The 22,259-nt window shown below is 35.5% G+C and overlaps 1 protein-coding gene across 3 annotated transcripts in view; it reads left to right on the top strand.

The window, feature by feature from the left end:
- Window positions 1-22,259, top strand: part of BRINP3 (BMP/retinoic acid inducible neural specific 3) — a 209,431-nt gene that overhangs the window by 135,066 nt on the left and 52,106 nt on the right. For all 3 annotated transcript variants that reach the window (XM_057402442.1, XM_057402440.1, XM_057402439.1), the window contains 2 exons: window positions 7,418-7,523; window positions 10,254-10,490. In XM_057402442.1, the coding sequence (XP_057258425.1) occupies window positions 7,418-7,523; window positions 10,254-10,490 (343 nt within the window). The remainder of the gene's footprint in view (window positions 1-7,417; window positions 7,524-10,253; window positions 10,491-22,259) is intronic.

The following is a 22,259-nucleotide window of genomic DNA, read 5'->3' as shown; positions in this document are numbered from 1 at the left end:
AACAAAATCAATCAAAATTATAGAGCAATATACCTAAATTAGTCTAATACTGAGGAAGCACCCATATGAAATGAAATTTAGAGCTTCAGTATAAAGTTGCTTTTCTTTTTCTAAAATAAATTTATTCAAGTTTTTGCCTTTAGTTTGAACATCTGATAGTGATTTAATGATTAAATTATTGAGCAATTTTAATTGTTAACTTAGTAGGTAGGCTTTCAAATACACAGGAAAATATGTAAAAAAGCAGTAGCATAAAAATAAGGGTTTTGAAAGACTATACATTGAAAGTCAGTAGTACCAATGAGACAGAAAGGGCAAATGTGTTGCAATCATTTTCCAGAGGGAATAAATGGTGGGGAAGTAATGAGGGTACAACCTAAAAATAAATCCCTAAAAACATGTATGTGACCCTAGCAGAAAGCAAGCCAGCAGATGTGCATTATGGACAGTAATGTGATTTCTTTTGAGAGGTTAGAATGACAACCCTGTAAGGCGTAGACTGACTGGAATATGCTAAAATAAAAAGGACATGCAAAATGTCCTGCTGCAGATGTCACAGTAAGCGCGGTGCAGAGTGTTAGCAATTGTAGTACTATGGTCTGCCAAAATAAATTATGATTTTTGCATGTACTCCATATCTCCATAATAAATAAAATATCTGGAAATACCTTAAATTAGTAATTTTAGAGATACTTCTGAAGACAATCTTGCAATAAGTTTTAGAATTGCATAGAAATACATTAGCATAGGTAGTATCTCCATGGAAATTCTAGTTCTTACTTAACCTGCCCTTATTACTTTGATTTTTGAGCTTAAAGACTTTAACTTCTTATGTGTTATTTTTAGGTCCCAACATTATCTTTTAACACTTACTTTTTTCTTTAGCACAACTTATTCTTTTTCACTTAAAATATAATACATATGTAAGTTTTAAAACTGACCACATTAAAGGTAAAGTGTTTCCAGATTATCCAAAGATGATTTTTATATTTGCCTAGACTTTCTGTTTCCTGTCATTTCACAAAGAACATTTTAACTTTTGATTTTGATTCAAGATGGACTATACTTTTTTATTCTTACTTTCCCAACCTAGGAAAAATAATTTTCCATTAAACTGCAGTATTATTATGACTGATAACATCTGTAAGTCTTATAAAAAGCCAAATCATGCTGTCGTCTTGAAACTAATAAGGATACAGTGAAAAATCCCAGTAGCCTCAGCATTGCATATTGGAACTGAGCCATGAAGATATAAATCCTATTCCTAATACGCTTGGGAAGTCCTTGTATGGCATTTTGCAGCTGGGCGAAATGTAGGTTGATGGTCTTTCTTTACAATACGTGCCCAAAGATTTCTTTGGAGCTTTTTATCATTTATATAGTAATGGAGTTACATTTGGAAAAGGATGGAGATTTGGGAATTGGGCTTTACTTCAGTAGGTTTCTCTGCTTTTTCTTTCTGCAGGTAATTTGAGATTTTAAGAACATGAAATACTATCTTAATTTGTATCTATGCTGTCCTCTTTGTTTCTAATTTTGTATTTTTAACAAAATATATAGATTTCATTTATTGTTAGTTGCTCAGCTGCCTCTTTAGGCAATAAAAGTTGTGAAAAAATAATATTAATATTCATTTAAGTAAGATGTGGACAAGCAGAGGTATCTAAATGTAAACTGAAACAAACTACTCAGCTTTTATTATGCTTTTGCTAAATCTATTACTTCTCCATAAGAAAACTTTGCCCTTCTCTGTTTTTCAAGATTAATTAAAAGAAACATCTTGTTCTTTCTGAAATAATGCCTGTCCTTATTCTCTGTATGAGGCTGATGCAACCTTCATTTCTGAAAAGACAGGAAATAAAGACTCTGGTACCACTGCCCTGACTAGTTTTCCAACAGTCTCATTTCCTGCAGACTTCCCTGTTGCTTTATGTAAGGATACATGGGAACATGGCATCTGATATGCAGAGGATTTAAAAAGTCCTTGAAAAGGGAAAATTGCAGCTCTGATGTCAGACCTGTTAATGCTGACAGTGATTTTAGCTTGGGTAAATTCCCACTTTTAATTTACATAGCTTCAGGAGTGCTGCACAGTGTGCAGAGTTGGCATTGCAGAACAGCATAAGGAGTAATAATTTTCTGCTCCCTACCTGACACCTACTTCAAGTAACCTTAGAATTTAGTTCAACCTATATATTTCCTGCTAGTTCAGAACTGAGGCATCCCTGACAGTCTTGGTTTCTTGTCTAATTTTCCTGTGGCACAGCATATATTCAAAGACTTGTTTCAACGTTCCTGTGGATTCTCCTGCAATTTACAGATAATAAATTACTCTCTGAGATACTGGGGAATAGACTTGAGCAGACAGGTGATTTTTCCTTATCAGATGAACCTAAACAGCCTTAAAAAGTCATAATATTTTTAACAAATGTAACAACAGAGCAGAATTCATATTCAGAATTAATTTCCAATTCCTAGAATATTCTGATTTCTGAGGTATTTAATGGTTTATGTGGGGATAATGCGTTTCAAATGCATCGTTGTAGCTCACAATAAATTCCTGAGAGTGTAGAAATGATGGAGAGGGAATTACACTGATCTCTTTGAAAGATTTATTATTGCATTCAGTGAAATTGAAAGTTATCTCCTTGCCCAAAAACTTGAAAGAAGTTGTTATTCCACTTCTAATGGAGATTTTGCAATGTATTTCATTCAGAGAAAGATCAGCTTCACAGTTCGTATTCCATTTTACAACAGCAGATGACAGAAAAATATGAATGGAGTTATTCCAGGTCTCTTGAAATAGGGGACTCTTCAAATTAAAAAGTTGGTCTTATTCTATCAACACTGCTGCTAAAAAACATATTGAAAATGTTAGATGCTTATGAGATATTTTCTAGAATGGTGGCAATAAAAAAAAAAATTAAAAACATTAATCCAACTCCTGACGTTGGTGCTGTTGGTTTTGTCTATGCCTCCTTCAGAAAAGTTCATCTACCCAGGAACATGATATGTCACTGCTTGGAACATTCACAAGATTTGATTTATTTCAATTACATACTATTAGTGAGAGACTTTTAATATGCTCAATGACACAAATAGCAGAGCGGCAACTATTGTTTGGTAAAGGAAAGTGCTGAAAAAGGGTGCTTTTGTGAAAAACTGTTGAGCCTAGGGAAAAAAAAAAGTTGACAGGAAATACCCTTCAAAATAGAAAGAACACTTAGTCACTATTCATTTGGTCAACTTTTTTTTTTTAGGTGAAATGGGCACTGACTGCAAAATGTGCAGGGAGGACAATGTGTGGGAATGTGGGCTGGAAGGCAAGTCCTGAAGGTGAAGTTGATAAGGGAGTCATGCATGAGAATCTTAAAGACTTCAGGTTTCTCCTCACTCCATACTTTTGCATTTTCTTCTGTTTGCGCCAATTGTTCAGAAGAGACCTTCTTCCATGAGTAGTCATGCATATATGATGTTTGCTTTAAATCATTATTTTAATGTTTAAAATATTAAAGAAGTTTATGTGAATATGAATGCAGTGCTTATTTTGAAGTGACTAGCATTGTATCATTCTCCTTTATGTTGACTTAGTTATCTTCCATGGAAGTGAAATGCATTTTAGAGAGTCTTGTTGAAGAGGGTAGTCCTTTATGCAAGACAGCAGACCAACTCTGCATTGGCATGTAGTTAGGAATATTAGCTATGTGTATTTAAAAGAATGCACTAGGAACAAAGTCTCTGCAGAAATATACTTCCCTTTTATTAGGAAAGCCTTCTATGGCCTTAATTATCATGGACAAAAAAAAGCATACTGTTTCCCAGGGAAATACTACCCACTGATATCACAAGAATTCAGCCCTGCTTAAGTGCTTGGAGGTATGTTCTCAATGCACTTATAATCGGGTCGTTATCACCATGGTTATGAGACTTAACTGACTGAAAACTGCAGGCATTTGTCTCATTAATGCCAAATGTTATAGTTTATTTCTGGAAACAGAAAAACCTGCTGCCCAGGGAAACCTTTTCTGTGATAATCATTGAAAACAAGGCACTAGAGAATAGCCTGCTTGGTTCACATCAGATGACTTCACATATATTTTGTTACCGGATTTTGGGGTGTTTTGGTTATTAAATGACTTTGTTCTGTGGTATTTTGCATTGTGAGTTAGTGTTTCTTAAGAACTTGAGGTCTAGGACTCACAAACCAGTATGCAGTTATGATTCTTTTTATTCATATACAATAACTTCTGGACTATACTAGCATCTCAGCATACTCTGTATTTACATTTTACCTTTCCCTTTTTTTTTTTTGATTTATCTTTGATTGTACACTTTCAGACAAAACACTCTTCAGCTGGTCTTGGGACTGAAAATAGTCACATTTCACTGGAAGGTAATTAAAGAAGTGCCATTTCCCTTCCAATTTCATTTTTATTGTTCCTGAAACAAAAATTTTAAAATCATCAGTTATTTCAGTTACACGTGGATCAAACCAGAATTAATACATTTGGACCTCCCCTCCCACCCCCAACTCTTTTGTAATCAAAATGAATTATCCCAAAATGAAATCCTTGCATTTGATCAGAAAATTTGACAGAATTTTGAGGGGTTTATTGATCAACTACTCAAATTTTTCTTCTGATTTACAATCTTTTTTTGAGTAGGATTTGTACAGCATATGTAAGTACGTCCCTTTGACTTCTGATTGGAGTTGGATTTTGGACTATTTAAAAAAGCCTGACAACAAAACTTGATCTTTCTGTGTTGCATGTTGGGACTATAGATTTTTACTTTCTTCTTTCAGTTATTTTCAATGCAGAAGTTAAAAGTACCAGAGCAAAGGAGATCACAGAGGAAGGCAAGGGTACTCGGAAATGTAAAAAAATGAGTAACACAAACATTTGAGTGAAAATATAGTGTTTGGAAAAGGCCCTTATTTATTGCTCTATTTATAGAGCATTATTTATTATTACTATAATTAGAAAAATATTTCATTTCTTACCTATAACAGTCATTAATGTCTGTAAGTAATCTCAAAGTCTAGCCATGCTCATTTTTTTCATATATTTAGTTCTTTTTCAAATCAGTGGATTTGCTTAACCAGTCTAAAAGTCAAAAAAGCCATTAAATGATGACGATTTCCCCATCCTGCCTCTTGGCAGACCTGAATACAGCAAGTACTATCACTCCCATAATCAAAACAGAGGCAGTCCTACCTATGGCTTGAATAATGCAAATGAAGAATGAAGATGCATGAGACAATAATTATAAAGCTACTTACTAACTTTCCTTATTTTGTGGTTTTAGGAGACATAAGAGTAATAAGAATGGATAGGAATTGTAAAATTGGCTTTATAGGTTTTACATTTCATATAAACTTATAGATAAATGGTTGAAAAGGATAATAAAAATATAGAAACCCAAATACCACTAAAAATAAATAGATCTTTAAATAAAAATTTACATACATAAATGCTGAGCATAACCTTTCAGAACTAATATAAAACTCATGATAACAGTCACCTTTTATTGTCTTCCAGTTATTGATCTTGTTTAATATAGGTGGCTGTCGTTGTTATAAACAGATTATGATTCTGTAAATGTATTGGGAATATTACACAAAATTGAAATTTTAGAATGGGATTTTAGACCACTTGCTGAGAGAGGGAGGGGACTGAAAGATCACACATAAATCAAAATTGTTATTCCAGCCTTTCCAAGCCAAACATGATACCTCTGCAAGAGTCTTTGTGCTAATTCAGGATGATTAAGCAAAAAACACAGCAAATTGGGCCTGCCATAAATATTAAAGACTGCCAAATATGTGCAGGGAGGACACATCCTGACTCCATCTCATTTCTTTGTACAGCTGGCACTCTGCTAACAGGTTTGGCTGAAGACAGTTCTGTGTGCCCTTTCCAATGGCTGCTGGCATTGCAAAAGGTCTCCTCTGCTCTCAGGAACAGTAGTTCAAAGTGATGGACACATGCCAAAAGCTTGGAATAGCCTAAAAGTTTGTGTTTACTTTGCAAAGCCATCCACACATGTTGCTGGTAGCACAGACTGTAAGAGAGCCAGGCAATCCTAAGAAACATCAACATTCATGGGTTATTTTAGCAAACCTTCATATTATATTCAAAGCAGATTGTTAAAATATCAAGCTTCCTTCTGTTCATAAGAATTAATGTTAGTTGTCTATTTGCATGTCAGTCATCTGCTCAGTGGTAATGTATAGTTTGGAAATGAGCTCCTTTACCCCACAATTTAGGTTTATTCTCCAGAAGATCCAGACCTGAATACAATACCTGAATTAGAAGAAAAATAGAAGTGGTTGCATTCAAAATTAAGGCAAATCACCAGAGAAGGGTAAATCTGGCCACAATCTCTGAGATGGTAAAATGGAGAGAGCTAAGAAGTTCCAGGACAGTGGCTGGGAGCAGTCTGGGAGTGGGATGATAGAGGAACTGGTTGTATTTTGGCAATAAAAAAGGCTGGGATGATATGCGACTGCCAGCATTTTCTGCTATGGCTCTGACTGAATTACTTTTGTTTCACTTTCACTTTCTTCTTTCTGCCTGGTCGTGGTATAAAGAAGAAGGAACCACAAAATCATGAATTTTCTACAGATTCTACAATTCAGTTTAAAAAATCTGAGATCATGGTATACCCAATGTATCCTAATAACTTGTTTTTTTTTTCTTGACTCCCTATATGGGCAAAGAAAAAAAAAGCTGAGGTGCTGCATGATCTGCTGTGGAAGTGCCCACCTGCCCTATTTAAATTTGCTCATTTAAATAACTGCTCGTTGCCAAGCACAATCCTCAGCTGTTAAGCTAGAGCTCTACTTGTCTACTTGTGTAAAGATAAATGTAGTTTTATTTTGATTTTGTGGTCATGAATTCAGTGATTACAATAGGCAGGATGTCCATAGAGTTTTATGGTTAAACTTATCTTAGGTCTTTCCCTGATGAAAAATATCCTACCACTACCACTATAATAAATACAGTGATTTTACTACTTCCTAGGAAAAGTCAAAGTTTTTTCCAAGATTTCAACAAGGATTTGCTGTGTGCACAGGTTTCATCAGTGAAAATCACAGTCCTCATTTTTATGAACTACATTTATTAAACTCATTCTAATTCCCATAGCTATAAAGAAATAAATTGTCTTTAAACTGTTGGTCAGCTAACATCTTTGTAAGTGTTCTCTGCAATAGAAATAGCACTCCCCAAAGTCTGTGGTACTGGTAAAACATTTGCAGTCATACTTTTCATAATTAAATTGAGCTATGTCACCTTAATTAAGTCTGAAATGTGCCACCAGCTGAATTAAAGGGAAACTTTATGAAACGAGCTTCTGAACTCCTCAGTCTGTTTTGTCTAATACAGTAAATGCTCTTCCATTCCATTGCCATTAGGTAACAGAAACGCGGACTGGTCCTCTTGGCTGCAGTAACTATGACAACCTAGATTCTGTCAGCTCTGTTCTGGTTCAGAGTCCTGAAAATAAGATTCAGTTGCAAGGTATGTAGGTGCAATTTCATTAATTTGTTTTGAAACAGGATGACATTTATCACAGTATTTGTTTTTCTTTCTTTCACCTCATAAAAGGTCATTTTCTTTGTGTGTGTGTGTGCAATAAGTACATTCTAGACAATATGAAGGAAATGTCAGTAACTCATGTTGCCTTTGAAATGGAAACAATTTCTCTACATATCAGAAAGTAATTTTAATAATGCTGTTAACATTTTATCATCCTATTTAGCAACTACTCTCTCACCTTTCAAAAAGTCTGAATTCCCATAGATTCCACCAAGCAGGGAGTGACATTTAGCATGCTCAGCCTTCTTTGCACATGCTGAGTAGTAGCTTATACCTCATGCAGTTGTGCCACTGAAATAAATGGAGTCATTGGAGGAGTAATATACAGATTTTTCAAAGACTCTAAATAATGAACAGTCCAAAGGCTCCTCTTGGGACTTTTAGGAAAATGTGGAAAGTTAGGCATCTCACTCATTGGAAAAATAATAGTAATTATACATTAAAATACACCACAACAACAAAACAAAATAGAGAGAAAAGAGAAAAAAAAAAAGACAAAAAGGAAAAGGAAATGGAGAGTGAAAAGGAAGAAAAGAGACACAATTTCTAACTATTTTTTTGTTAATTCCCATAGATGCATTTCCCAACCTGCATATTAGGTACGTAAACATTTTGAAAATTCATCATCTAAGGCATTAATAATTGCTTTTTTCAGTTACACAAATGTAGCCTGAACAACTTATTACTATGAAAACAGATTAAATTATCTTTAATTTATGTACTTGTGTCTACCTCTGTGTATGTACAAGAGAAGAATGCAATTATTAATTCACAGTTACAGGTAGCTATATAACTATTTCCAGTTTTAAACATTTTTCATAAAGATTCATAAATCAGCTGGATATTTAGTGTGTAGCTTTGCTGACTGTTAAGAATGGCTGTCAGGAAAAGAAATAATTTGCAATTTAATATGGTCTCCCGCATATGCATGATTTTTGTCAGTTAAAATTTGGAAAATAATCTTTGCATCCCTTAGACAATGTTTTGCTGCATCACATTGGATTCTCATTATGAGAAATATAGTATCAGAATTATATAAACTATTTTCATGGAAGAATTGAACAAGACTCAAGTGTGCTTATCTGAGCTTTCTTTTCCTTTCACAATTTCAAGGCTTTTCACAAGTACAGAAGTACATTGAAAAGTTTACTCAGGTAACAATGGAGTTTTACAGATTTTGACATGAGGTAGAAGAAAGCACAGAGAGACCTGGTTTTAGCAATTGTGATATGACTTTTTACTTGGAAGGGTTATGAAATTATTTTTACAGCTATCATTTTTATGTATCAAAAAATAAGTTCTAAATCTCTATGAAATTGTCCAAGTGCAAATGTAGAAGGAATCTACCTCACAAATAACCAGAACCTAAGATGAGAAATTACTTAACCCCAAAATAAGCTCCACTGGTTCTGGAAAGTTTATTTTTTCCACAGAAAATAACAACAAAAAATAAATAAGAGTTTATAATGTACCATTTTTTTTTTTATTAGTCGATTACTATTGTAACTAGAGTGACTGATACCTAAAGTACTTCTTTATAAGATACCCATTCTCATCACCGGATCATGTAAAAATGGTCAGAATTTTCAGATAAGAAAATCTCAGTTTCTGGTCACAAATATTCTGATTGTTTGTTCACCTGCTCTGTGGTTCTGATATATCAGTGTGACATGCTTTTTCAAGGCCTCTGCATGGTATGGCAGGGTAAAGTGTGAAAACACTTTGAAAAGGGTTTTGTGACATAGCAGGAGTATTTTGAGATATCATGGCAACTAGACCTTGCACTTTTTCTCCATGCTAAACCTTTAGTAAATTTAAGAATGCATTTTCTTCCTCAAGGTTTTGTAGCTGTACCTATCACTTCCAATTGACTGTCCCTTACCACTTAAATACCAATGCTATAAGCTGAATTTTGTTTTTCTAAAATTTCCTCTAATCCCATTCTTAACTAGTGTTATCTAGACAAGCTGTATCTTGTTGTGTCAAGGGCAACATGGAAACAAGTCCAATACAGAATGGAAATGTTTACTTCACACCTCTTTTTCTGATTATACTCTTTACTCTGTCTTTCAGGGCTGTTTTCCCTTCATCAGTACTCTCAAAATTTGAATTAGCTGCTAGTACCAAGATTATAATTCAGCTGCATGCTTCCTTACTGTAAAGGTCTTTCTACTGAGGCTGTTCATTGAGCAATTCTTTGCAAGGAGAAATTGATTCATCCTTTCTTTCTGTTTTTGATAATCTCCCTAGAAAGAAATTATACCAGCAAATGCTCTATTTCAGTAACACAGGTTACTAGTTAGCTGAATGGGTATTCCATACTGAGAGGGAAATGAGAAATATATCTGAAACTAATTCTTAAAAAGGAAATATATAACATATATATTGTATATATGAGTTCATATATATATATGAGTTCATATATATGCTATATATAAAACCGGCATATATATACTCATATATATAGCATATATGATGTTATATATAACACGTCAGTCTGGCAAATGCTAGACAGAAATGTAAATTTTCCTTAAAAAAATCCATACAGTTTTCATTTTCATAATTGCTTGTTTGTTTGTTATGTAGGTTGAGGGAGCTGCTTGGCTTGATCATTCCTTTGCATTTAATAACATAATACTCTAATTCCTTCAGGTCTTCAGGTCATCTTGCCTGAGTATCTGCAAGAGCATTTTGTCCAGGCAGCTTTAAGCTACATTGCTTGTAATTCAGAAGGGGAGTTCATCTGCAAGGACAATGACTGCTGGTGTCATTGTGGTCCAAAATTCCCAGAATGCAACTGTCCCTACATGGACATTCAAGCCATGGAAGAAAATCTGCTCCGCATAAGTGAGACTTGGAATGTGTACAACAGTGAATTTGAGGAATCTGGTGAGAAGCTTTATACAATTTTTGTCTGTTTTGCTGTATCTTACAAAAGGCATTTATACAAATGACTCCATCTGAAACTTTCAGAATGGTTTGTAAATCTGAATATATATATTCTTAAATGCATCCTGGATCTGAGTCTTGGTATATCTTTCTGATAGTAAGTGGTGATTGTGATGATGAGCAGTCTGTATAGCTACACAAGGATTTAGGCAGCTATGCTTGAGTATTATTAAACTGTTACACTTTGTGGACTCCAGGGCTGAGGACTTGGTCCCTGTTGGAGCAAGAAGTGTGTTAGAGGCAGAAAGCAGGAAAAATTAGGAACAAAGTCAGGTTATACACCTGGGTATTCTGCGTTTTTTTGGTTCTGTAATGCAGCTGGAACAGCTGCTTCATTCCACATCCATTTTTTGGTGTTGGGTCAAAGTTTCTTCTGTTATTCCCTTTTATGCTGCTCCTCCAGCAACACCATGAAGTTGGAATGGAGATCATAGCTGACCCTTGATTTGCCAAGTAGTTAATAGTTCATCCTGTTGTAGCTGGTGACTACTTATGATTTCTATTTAAAATGGACCTACCCATGTTGTCTCTACATATTTGTGCCACCTTAGTTTTCTTTAAAGCATCAATGTTTATTTCATACATAATTTCACCTGTCCTGATCATCAGAATTTCCAGCCCCATAGAGAGTAGGAACCTCAGGTAAAATCAGCTTCTGAACAACTGTTCTCACAATTCACTCACTCAGTGATATCAGTGACATCTGTCTAGCCAGATGGCTGGAAAATTTAAGTGATCTCAGCAGATTTGGGAAAAATCACCAAGAAAAGAAAGAAAAGAATGAGGTAAGGAAGAAGCAGCAAAAAATATAAATCACAGTTTTTAATGAGTTGTGTTGGAGAAAGAGTAGAAGAGAGAGGGAAGAAGACTATTCAGTGGTCATGGAAGAGTGTGTGAGAGAAGAAATATCAGTACAATACTTAACTGTGAACAGTACTTTGTACACATTCATTTTTTTATTTGTCGGTTTATTGTTAAAGACTGATTTCTCAGTTTAAGGTTGAGAATTTAAAAAGACCTTGTATCAGGTAAAATCATAGTTGTTGTAACTTTTTGTAAAATCTGGTTGGTCTGTTTGGAAGATATTAAGCCCTTTTCCCAGCCCTGGTCTCACTCTAGTGTGAACCTAGATCTTCTTGGAGGATCACAGACTTCTTTGATTATAAAAACATGAATTCATGGTTTGGTTTTGTGTATATTTTGTGTGCATTTTTCCCAATGGCTATTTTAACACCTTTAAGATTCATGGAGTCGTGTTATCATTTACTATTTTACAAACTAGGACAAGCATATTGACACAACAGAATGGCATGGATTTGTTCACCTTATTTTGTCTTTGAATGGGATGTGATGCTCTTCAGTGCCTGAAGAATATAATTTGATGCCATCTTCTTATAAGGAATTTTAGTTAAGCTGAAAGAGCACACATAACTGAATCTATGGAGGATTCTTACAGCAACCTATACCAGAACATCAAATTACTTATGTACTTAAATAGTTGTCAGCTACTTGTATAGTCCTATGTTCAGGACTGAGACATGAATGTCAGGAAAAATGGGTGAGAGTTAAACTCTGTGCTTTTAAAAAAGGCTCTATCTATGCTGTATGAATCACTAAAATGGCAACTTCACATGCATCTGTCAATTAGGTAATTGCTAGTAGGCATGATTACTAAAAGGTGAAATATAGATTATTAACATCGAGACATGCCACAAACACTCTTTAGAACTTGAATTATTAAATGATTTTTAATCTAATAAATATACAAAGCATGAGTTCCACATCTCATAGATAGATAGAGTAGAAAATCTCTGCTTTTAATCTATAAACTGTTTTGCATAAACATGTTCAAGGAACGATGAGACAAGTAACCTTGTATGTATATGGGTCTGTACTTTCCTGAAAGAAAGTTGGCATGTGAACTTTAGATAGATAGCTTAGTCATTGCCCATTCAACCTCGCTACATAAATCATATATTACCATCTGAACAGCTCTTTCAGTACTGCCACAGATGGTCTGTAAACATTTCTAGCCAGAGTTGATTACTGAGACATATTCTGAAAAATTTAGAGCTTGTGCAACATTTAAGCTATGAAAAAAATTATTAACAAATATCAGCATGATCTGATTCATGATAGTATATGTTCTGAGAAAAAAAAGTCCTTTATTGAAGTCAACTAATGTTTTAAATATATATTTTATATTTTGATGCGGGACAAATAACATCGTATAATGGTTTGGATTGGAAGGGACCTTAAAGGTATTTAGTTCCAGCCCCCTGCCATGGGCAGGGACACCTTCCACTAGACCAGGATGCTCAAAGCCCCATCCAACCTGTACTTGAACATTTTCAGGGATGGGGCAGCCACAGCTTCTCTGGGCAACCTGTGGCAGTGCCTCACCACCCTCACAGGCATGAATATTTTCCTGATGTCTAATTTAAGTCTCCCCTCTGTCACCTTAAGGTCATTCCCCCTTGTCCTGTCACAACATGCCCTTGTAAAAAGTTCCTCTCCAGCTTTTTTGTCGGCCCCCTTTAGGTATTGGAGGACTGTTATAAGGTTTCTCTCAGCTTTCTCTTCTTCAGGCTGAGGCTGAACAACACAAACTCGCTCAACCTGTCATCATAGGAGAGGTGCTCCAGCCCTCAGAGCATATTTGTGGCCTCCTCTGGACTTGCTCAAGCAGGTCCATGTCCCTCTTATGCTGCAGGCCCCAGAGCTGATCCAGTCTTTATGTCAGGTGAAGTCAGCTTTTGAGAAAAGAGTAGGTTGTTTATATATAATTTACATTTTTTATATATAATTTATAACAAAAATAAATAAGCTAGAAAAAAGTAGTGTTGAAGAAGGTCCGATTATATAGTATTTTAGACTCTGAGCAGACAAGGAACAGACCATATATAATGATCCATATAATCTACTACTAACTGCAGTGGAATGAATGAATGAACAAATTAATTAATTAATTAGTTAATTCCATTCTTTGAAACATGAACTCCAGATTCAAGTAAGGTTAGATACAAATGTATTAACTTTCTCACTTTTCTGCCCTCCAAACCCTTCCTTACCTTACATATAACAAAATAGTGTTCTGAATCCAGTAGCAAATTTTATCCCTTAACACAGACCTGTAAAACTGGGTTCACTTGAGGTCATGCACATTATCTGTGGACAGAATTTAACCTAAAGAGGAAGAAGTAAATATTCATTTTAAGATGGCTTGTTTAGAAGCATAGAATAGTTAGGGTTGGAAAGGACCTTAAGATCATCTAGTTCCAGCCCCCTTGCCATGGGCAGGGACATCTCACACTAAACCATGTCACCCAAGGCTGGGTGACAACTTGTCCTTGAACACCACCAGACATGCAGCATTCAGAACTTCCCTGGGCAGTCCATTTCAGTGCCTCATCCCCCTTACAGTAAAGAACTTCCTCTTTATATCCAGTCTAAATTTCCCCTGTTTAAGTTTTATCCCGTTACCCCTTTTTCTATCACTACCATTCCTAATGAAGAGTCCCTCTCAAGCATCCTTATAGGCCCCGTTCAGATACTGGAAGGCTGCACTCAATCCCACTGTCAGTGTTATTTCAGTCTGTCTGTATAAGAAAAAACAACTGAGAAATAGATCTTTAAATTTAAAGGGAAAAAAAAAATTAAAAAAACAGTTCTCCAATGCCTAAATCCTATTTGAAATCAGTGGGGAGCTAAATTCAGTTTGTGTGTCTTTGGAACTCTCCAACTGACTTTGCACACATAAAATAAAACACAAAAACAATATGACTTTTTTCTCTGCAACCTCATCCTCTCTTTCAAGTTAGCCAGTTTACATTATTGTTTACCTTTCAAACCACGAGATGTGAAAGAAAAATGAGTGTACCTAGTTAAAAGTTAAAGATCCTGGACACAACAACTACAACTACAAAAAGGTTTAGTACGGTTTAGTATGACCACTCTATGCATACATTTCCAAGTGCAACAAGTAATCATGTTAGATGAATGTAATGTTGGGTGAAATTAAAACATGTATCACACCAGGAACTCATGAAGTTCAGCAAGGAGAATTCCTTGTCCTGCATCTGGGGACAGCTGCATGATGCACCAGGATATGCCGTGGGTCACCCAGCTGGAAAGCAGCTTGGCAGAAAAGTACCTAGTCGTGGTGGAAACCAGGTTGAATGCGAGCCAGCAACATGTCTTTGAAGCAAAGAAGGCTGATCATATCCTGGGCTGCATTAGGAGGAGTACTGACAGAAGTCTGAGTGAGAGTATCTGTCTCATCTCTTCAGGTCTGGACTCCTCTGTACAAGAGACACATGGACGTATTGGAGAGAGTTCTCAAAGATGAAGGGTCTGGAGCATCTCTCTTTTGAGGAAAGGCTGAGAGAAGGGGGATGGTTCAGCTGAGAGAAGAAAAATCTCAGTGGGATCTTACCAAACTAGATAAATACCTGAATTGAGGTTGTGAAGATGATGGAGCTAGGCTTTTCTTCAGTGGGGCCCAGTGACAAGATCAGAGGCAGCGGGCACAAAACGAAACATGGTTGATTCCCTCTGAACATCAGGAAACACTTTTTCACTGTGATAGTGACTGAGCATTGAGGTATATTATGAAGTATATTTTCAAAGTAACCTTGAAATTGAAAACTTATTCTTTTAAAAAAGTATTTTAAATACAAAATACCGTGGAAGGAAATAGCATACCTACCCCAAAATTGGGCAGGAATTTTAATGTCACAGTTGGCTTTAAACATGATTCAGTGAAGCACAGAAATATGTGTTTATTTTAATTATTTATAGTCCATTAGCTTCTTAGATTTGAATTGTGTGCTTAAATGTTCATCATCAGATTAAATAGATCAGAGCTAGAGCCATCTAAGACCTTGAAGAACTGCGCCTACCAAAAACAGAAGACTGCTACCAAACATGTATCTTCACAAGCATAATAATTAAACTTCAAAAGTCATCCTGTAAATATTTTAAAATGTATCATTCTATGGCTTTAAAAGAAAAACTTCTCAAAATGTGAAGTTTGATCTTTTTTTCAAACACTTTTTTGTCTGCTTTATAGAGATATTTCAAAAGGTAAATTTCAGTATCACAGAAAATCTAAGTGGCATAAGTACAGCCAAAGTAAATTGATACTAACTTTCACAATATTTGCTGAAACCATTTTTCATTGTGCATCCATCCTCTATCATTGCTTGGATTGCCAAGTAGTAGGTGAAGTGAATTGCTGTTGCAAGCTACTCTTCTTTAATCCTTGGATTCACCGGATTTCATGTTTAATGCATTTCATAATTCCCTAATAACTTCAGGATGTCTTGCTATTGGCATTGGTTACCCTTTAGAAGTTGTTGTGGTTTAATCCCAAGTAACTCACCCCCAGTTTATATACTGGGCATGACGTGCTGTGGTGTGGAATACCCCTTTGGCTAGTTTGGGTCAGGTATTCTATCTCTGCTTCCTCCCAGCTTCCCTCTGGCTTCCTCTTCTCCCTGGCAGAGCACGAGACTCAGAAAGTCCTTGGTCAGACTAAACATTACTGAGCAACAACTAAAAACATCGGTGTTATTAGCATTGTTCCCAGGCTGAAAGTCAAAAACGCAGCACTGCACCAGCTACTAAGAAGGAGAAAAAATACTGCTACTGCTGAACCCAGGAGAGAAGCGCTGATTTAAAATAATCTGAAAAAATCTACAGTTTTGAAAGTTTCATCTGAAAATTACATCTGAATCCTCAGTTAATATGTAGCATTACATAGAAAGTTACTAAAGTTTTCTTGTTTACATCAGCATAGATTTGTTTTGGACTTTAGAGTCCTGCTTCCTCAGTTCAATTAATTCTTCAATTCAATTTTTCCATTCCTTTAAAATGATTGAATTAATAATGTTCCCAAAATCCCTTGCATACAAAAAATTGGTTTTAAAGGCTTGAAGAAAGCAGGTTCTAACAAGGGAGATAGATGATAAGCTTATTACTGAATTAAATATCTGTAAAACTGAGAATGAAGAAGTTCACGCATCCCATTCTTTTTTTTTTTTTTTTTTTTGGGGGGGTAACATTTCTATCTTATATGATTAATATAAAATCTACAAAAAGTAAGAGGAGAGATCACCTCTTCGGTGAGATTTAGAGAATTTTGCATTTAATGGTGTCATGAATGTGGAAACATTTACATACAGAATATGTTTCAATTCACACTTTGTGTTTTGAAACTGGGGGTTGTCTTGCTGTATAGACATCTGAGTTGTCCAAGTCATAACTTCTGAAAAGATTGGCCAACCATTTGTGGCCACATCACATGTCTCTATACAATAGCACTGTATGCTGCCTCTAGGCTTCAAAATTGTCTACTGCTTCTTGTGAAGGATGAAGATCCCTATTCTCACAGTGAAGTTTCCAGGTTTACAGCCTGGGTTTCCACTAGCCAGGCTGTAAACTGTGGTAAAATACAGTAAAATTAAGACTGGAAATTACAGCTGGCACTGATACGGAAGTGCAGATGTTCAGGGAGAAATTCTTTGCACCCTCTGCTAGCCTTATAAATTTGCTGCAGATGGGCAGCAGTGTCTTTATGATTATTAGGGCTGGGAAGAAGCTGTAAAGGAGGAATTCTAAGATTCTTCCAAAATCAGAGACTGGATATGAATGTAACACAGTCAGTCAATACATAAAACCATAGCAAGTGATCATATTTGATCTCAAAATCTACATAAATCTCTTAGTATTTCTTTTGTGGTTTGACTGTAGTGGGCAACTAGCACTGCACAGCCATTCTCTCAATGCCCCAGCAATGGGATAGGGGACAGAACTGGAAGACTAAAAGTGAGAATACTCATGGGCTGACATAAAAATAGTTTAATAGGTAAAGCAAAAGCTGCACACACAAGGAAAGCAAATCAAAGAATTCATTCACCATTTCCCATCTGCAGCTGTTCAGCTGTCTCCTGGGAAACAGGGCTCCATCACATGTAATGGTTACTTGGGAAGACAAACACCATAACTTCAAATGTGTTCCCCCTTTCCTTTCTCTTCCCCTAACTTTATATGCTGAGCATGACATCATAAGGTATGGCTTATTCCTTGGGTCAGTTGGGATCAGTTCTCCCAGCTGTGTCCCCTCCCAACATCTTGTTTACCCTCACCCTACTTGCTGGTGGCGTAGTGTAACAAGCACCCTGTGTAAGCACTGCTTAACAGTAACAAAACTATCACTATGTTATCAACACTGCTTTTAGCACAAATCCAAAACAGAGCTTCGTATTAACTGCTATGAAGATTAACTCTCAGCCAAAACCAGCACAATTTCTAAAGAAAGAGGATATTACTGTCATAATTCCTGCAGGTAAAGACTTTTAAGTGCTGAGCATATAGTAATACATCTGTTGATTTCTTTTTTTCAGTCAGTTTGAGTAACTAAATATAGCAAACATAGCCAGAGTAATCAGATTTATTTAATTTACTGAAAGAAATTTATGTTTAAATAAAACAGACACAAAACCAGACAGGTAAAAAAAAAAAAAGTATAGCTAAATATTTAACTTAGATTTAAATAGGTTAAATTAAAAGTTAAAATAAAATTAAATAAATAATGTAAATAAATTTAAATAGTACAAAGATAGAAATCTTGGATGTCTGGTTGACAGAACCCACTATGATGAGAGCCAGTGACGAATCCAGATCTTCAAGACCAAATATGAATCACAGCATAAAGACACAGGAAACCTGAGGGAAAGAAGTTTGCATCATATAAGTACTAGCTTTTTCATCATGTCATACCCTGTTGTCAACAGCAGTTCTGGAATCATCTTAATTATGAATTACATTAATATCTCCTAGCAGTGCAAGGAGGTTGCACTAAGGAATGCAACCGGTATCCCTCATGTGGTTCATTCTTTCTTCTCCTCTCCAGCAGACAAGCATTTTAAAATGTTATTGTGATTATAGTGTGTCATCTTATTTCTGATGGATGACTCCAGCAAAACTACAAGTCTGCATTTAGTCTATGATGTTTAACCTTCACAATCCCTCTATCTAGTCAGAAAAAATGTAATATAATGTTGTTTTCTACTCCAAAAAGTCACAGATTTTTGCTATTTTTCTGGCGAGAATTCTTTCTAAAAACTGCTTTAACAAAAGTGGGCACCATGGGATTCCTTTTTATTGCTTTCACAATCTTCAAATCAGTCATTTAGATGACAAGTAAAAAGGTAATTCTTCCCAGCTGCCAAGCCTACAGATTGACTATATTCTGTAGACATCAACCTGGGTTCCAGCCTTCTCCCTTTTTACCAGCACTGATGCTAACCCTAAGATCTAATCAGTGCCCTCAGTTACCCTTATGTTAGCTACAGTGACGTCATTGTAAATTTTTTCAAATTGCCTTTTAATGACTAAGTAAAAATTATCTTTGTGATTGCAGGGTTTCCTATATTCCTCCTAGTACAGGAGAAAAGAAAAACAAAAAAAAAACCCAGCCAACCAAACAAAAAAACTCCTGCATTGTAAGCTAGACACCTTAAGATATAATTAATGTACCAAATGGCTCATTTGCACTTGTTCCAAATTACTAAAAGGAAGTAAAAAGGCAGAATATATCTGCAGGTTTGACTTGTAAACATCAGTTTAAACTTAGATGTTGCTGTATGTATATGCTGATTGGAAGAATATTCTTGTAATTATCATGAAAGAAAAGCTCCCAGACTGACTTTCAGACTCTATGTTGAGATTCCAAATCTTAAATAACATTGCAAGATGACTAGGTTTGATTTTCGCTTAAGACACACACTGTAAATGTAGAGTCCCACACTGTCATTTGCAGTGAATACAGTTTCCACTAGTTCTCTCTTACCACAGTCCAGTGACATATTACTGCTTTTCCAGTTACTATGTTTCCATTAAAATGCATGTAGCATAAGCTTAAACACAGAATTTGGAACTAAAACTGAATACAGGAGCATTTCTTCAGTTTAAAAAATTAACCTTGCTCTCTAGCAAACTGTTTTCAGTGATTCAGAAGGATGAGAGAACATATCCATAAAAAGGCCCTTGCCAAGCTCATTGTACACAGTACACACAAACCGTAAAGCACAGGTCATCCAGGTAGCATAGTCTGTCCCTCTGTTGACCAGAACAGACCGATTGCCATGCAAAATGAGTCTAATTTGAAATCTTAATTGAAAGACTCCTTTTGAAATGTCTGAAAAGACTCACTGGCAGTTGAAGGTGCTTTTTAATCACTGAGAATAAAGACTTCAATCAATATGGTTCAAACTATTTGCCCCTGAGAAGTACAGTGGTGGTTTTCTTTAAAAGGTTGCTTACAGCTTCAGGCTCAAGGCCAAGAAAACCTAGCCCCCTGAGTCCTTAATATAATTATTGTTTTCTCTATTATCTTGCAAGAGTGTTAATTTGCCTCCCAGTAATTAACTTCCCTGTGTAGGCAGGAAGTTTAATCAATAGCAAGAACTGATACACCAAGCTGTCATTTCTTCTGTGACCAATGCTCCCTACCTTACCTCCTATCTCTCCCACCCCTGTGGAGGTGTCACTGTTACAATAACATGAACAGGTGGGATGTGCATAATTTCTTCAGAGTCAGTGTCTGAATTGATAATGTCCTACTCCAAAAATGAAGGTACAGCCAATTATGTCCCATCAATATAATTGCCCACCTTCTCAAACTAAAAACATTATATGACTCCTGCTAAAGCAGCACCTGGAAAATTAAGTTTTACATGGCATTACATTCTCAGACACTTTAAACATTGGGATGACATTGTAATAAGAGGAGGAGCAGAAGGCTTGATCTAATATAATTCTACTTATGTCCACCATGTATGGGACATAATGTAATTCCCTTCAAAACTAGTGACAAAAACATCTCATTCTTGGTGGAATTCCAATCTTCCTTGGCAGCTTTGGACTTTATTAAGAGGGATATCACCCTGTGGCCTCTCTTTTCTTCTAGGGCAGTATTGTCTGTTCTGATTCACAGCTTCTTAAATCTTTTCTTGTAATAGCTTAACCCTGGTTATTTACTTCATTGTGTTTTCCAAGAACACTTTTCAGTTTCACTCAGTCTCTTCCCTGAACTATCCCTCTTTGAAACCTTACATGTTTATTATCCCACTTTTCAAACTGCAGGTGTTGCCAGCAAGACCAAGAACAAATAAGGTAACTTGAGGTTGTGTCTAAATCTACACATAAGTATTATGTGCATTTATGGTGCTATAGAAAGATAATAACAGCTAACACTAGATAGAAATTGGAATATCTATGCTGCAGAAATACTTGTAAAGCATGTTGAAATGATCAAAATATTTACAAAAAAAGCCAAGATAACTGTAGATAAATTTCTGAGAAACTTTTGTTGTTGAAAGCTTACAGTGAATTCCAAGGATCATCCATTTTGAAGGGCAGAGATGTGAACATTTTTAAAAGAATAATGAACCAAAATCACACCTGAAAGAGAAACTGACAGGATGAAAGGAATGTCCTTCAAATGTTTGGATTTACAGAAACAGCTATTAGTGTCTTACTTTTTGGTTTCTGAAAAGTGAACTTGCTGTCAAGGTCATATTTAGATTGAGAATAAGAAACTAGTCACTTCTTGATTACAGGAAATGTGAGTCTGTTCAGCTCATAACAGAGCCTAGGAAAGGTTATTATCTCCTGCCTAGTAAAACTTAAGAATTAATTCCTGATTTGCAGGGTGACATTCTATCTTTATAACTAATTTTAACTCGTCAATTTTTTCTTCTTTATCTGGCCACTGAGAGGGTCTCAAGGCTTGTGAAGGGAATATCAGTGATTTCCTGTTCCTATCACAGGTTACCATTACAATATATATATATATATATATATACATACATACATATGTATAAAACAAATATATACGTGCCTATATATAACATATTGTGAAATAAGTTGTACTGTAACATTTACTTAAGTTTCCTCAGAAACTATATAGTAATAAAATATCAGAGGATCTGTTTTCCTTACCAATTCCCTCACCTGAGCTGATACTTAGTCTTGTTCTTAACTCCTTGCAAAGCCTAAGGGTTAGAGGAGCTATCTCTGCAGCATTCCTTACTCAAAAAAAAAAAAAAAAAAGCCCAGAAACCAGAAGACCCCCACAAACCTACCCCACTGCAAGAACCATAAAAAATTTCTACCCCTGAGGCTTACAAAGCAGCTAGATTGTACCAGTTCAAAAAGCTTGTCCAGTATTGTGTTCAGCTTCTCTCTACCTTCATAAGCAGTCCATACCTTCCATTGCACATACATTTCCTTCCTCCTCTGTCCTTCAGAAAATTTAAAACAGATAAGTTGATTTAGAGAAGCAAATGTTTTAATTATAGGGAGAGCTGAAAGATTTAGACTAGGTAGGGGAAAAGGGAAGTGGAAAATTCAGCTTTACTATCTTTTCTGTAAAGAAATAAGGTTGTTTCAAGCTGCAATCTTATGTTTACTTGAATTGGATTATTTTCAAACATATTTCTTGGAACACAGCTGCTACTTCTTTGACAGCTTAAGTAATGCATCATGAACAACTAAAATTCATTGCAACATAAAAACAAATATATGTTCATTTTAGTACTTTCTTTTCTGTAGGCTTTTGAATCATGGTGGAATATTTAAAAAAAAACATGTATCTTTTATAAATCTCTTTAATAATATCTACAAAATATTGAGGCAGTGCTT

The sequence above is a fragment of the Pezoporus wallicus genome, unplaced genomic scaffold, assembly GCF_028554395.1.
Source record: "Pezoporus wallicus isolate ANWC-B61680 ecotype Strahan unplaced genomic scaffold, APGP_CSIRO_Pwel_v1 contig_6665, whole genome shotgun sequence".
NCBI classification, from domain to species: domain Eukaryota; kingdom Metazoa; phylum Chordata; class Aves; order Psittaciformes; family Psittacidae; genus Pezoporus; species Pezoporus wallicus.
The sequence above is the reverse complement of the archived record's forward strand: the minus strand, read 5'-3'. Positions and strand labels throughout refer to the sequence as shown.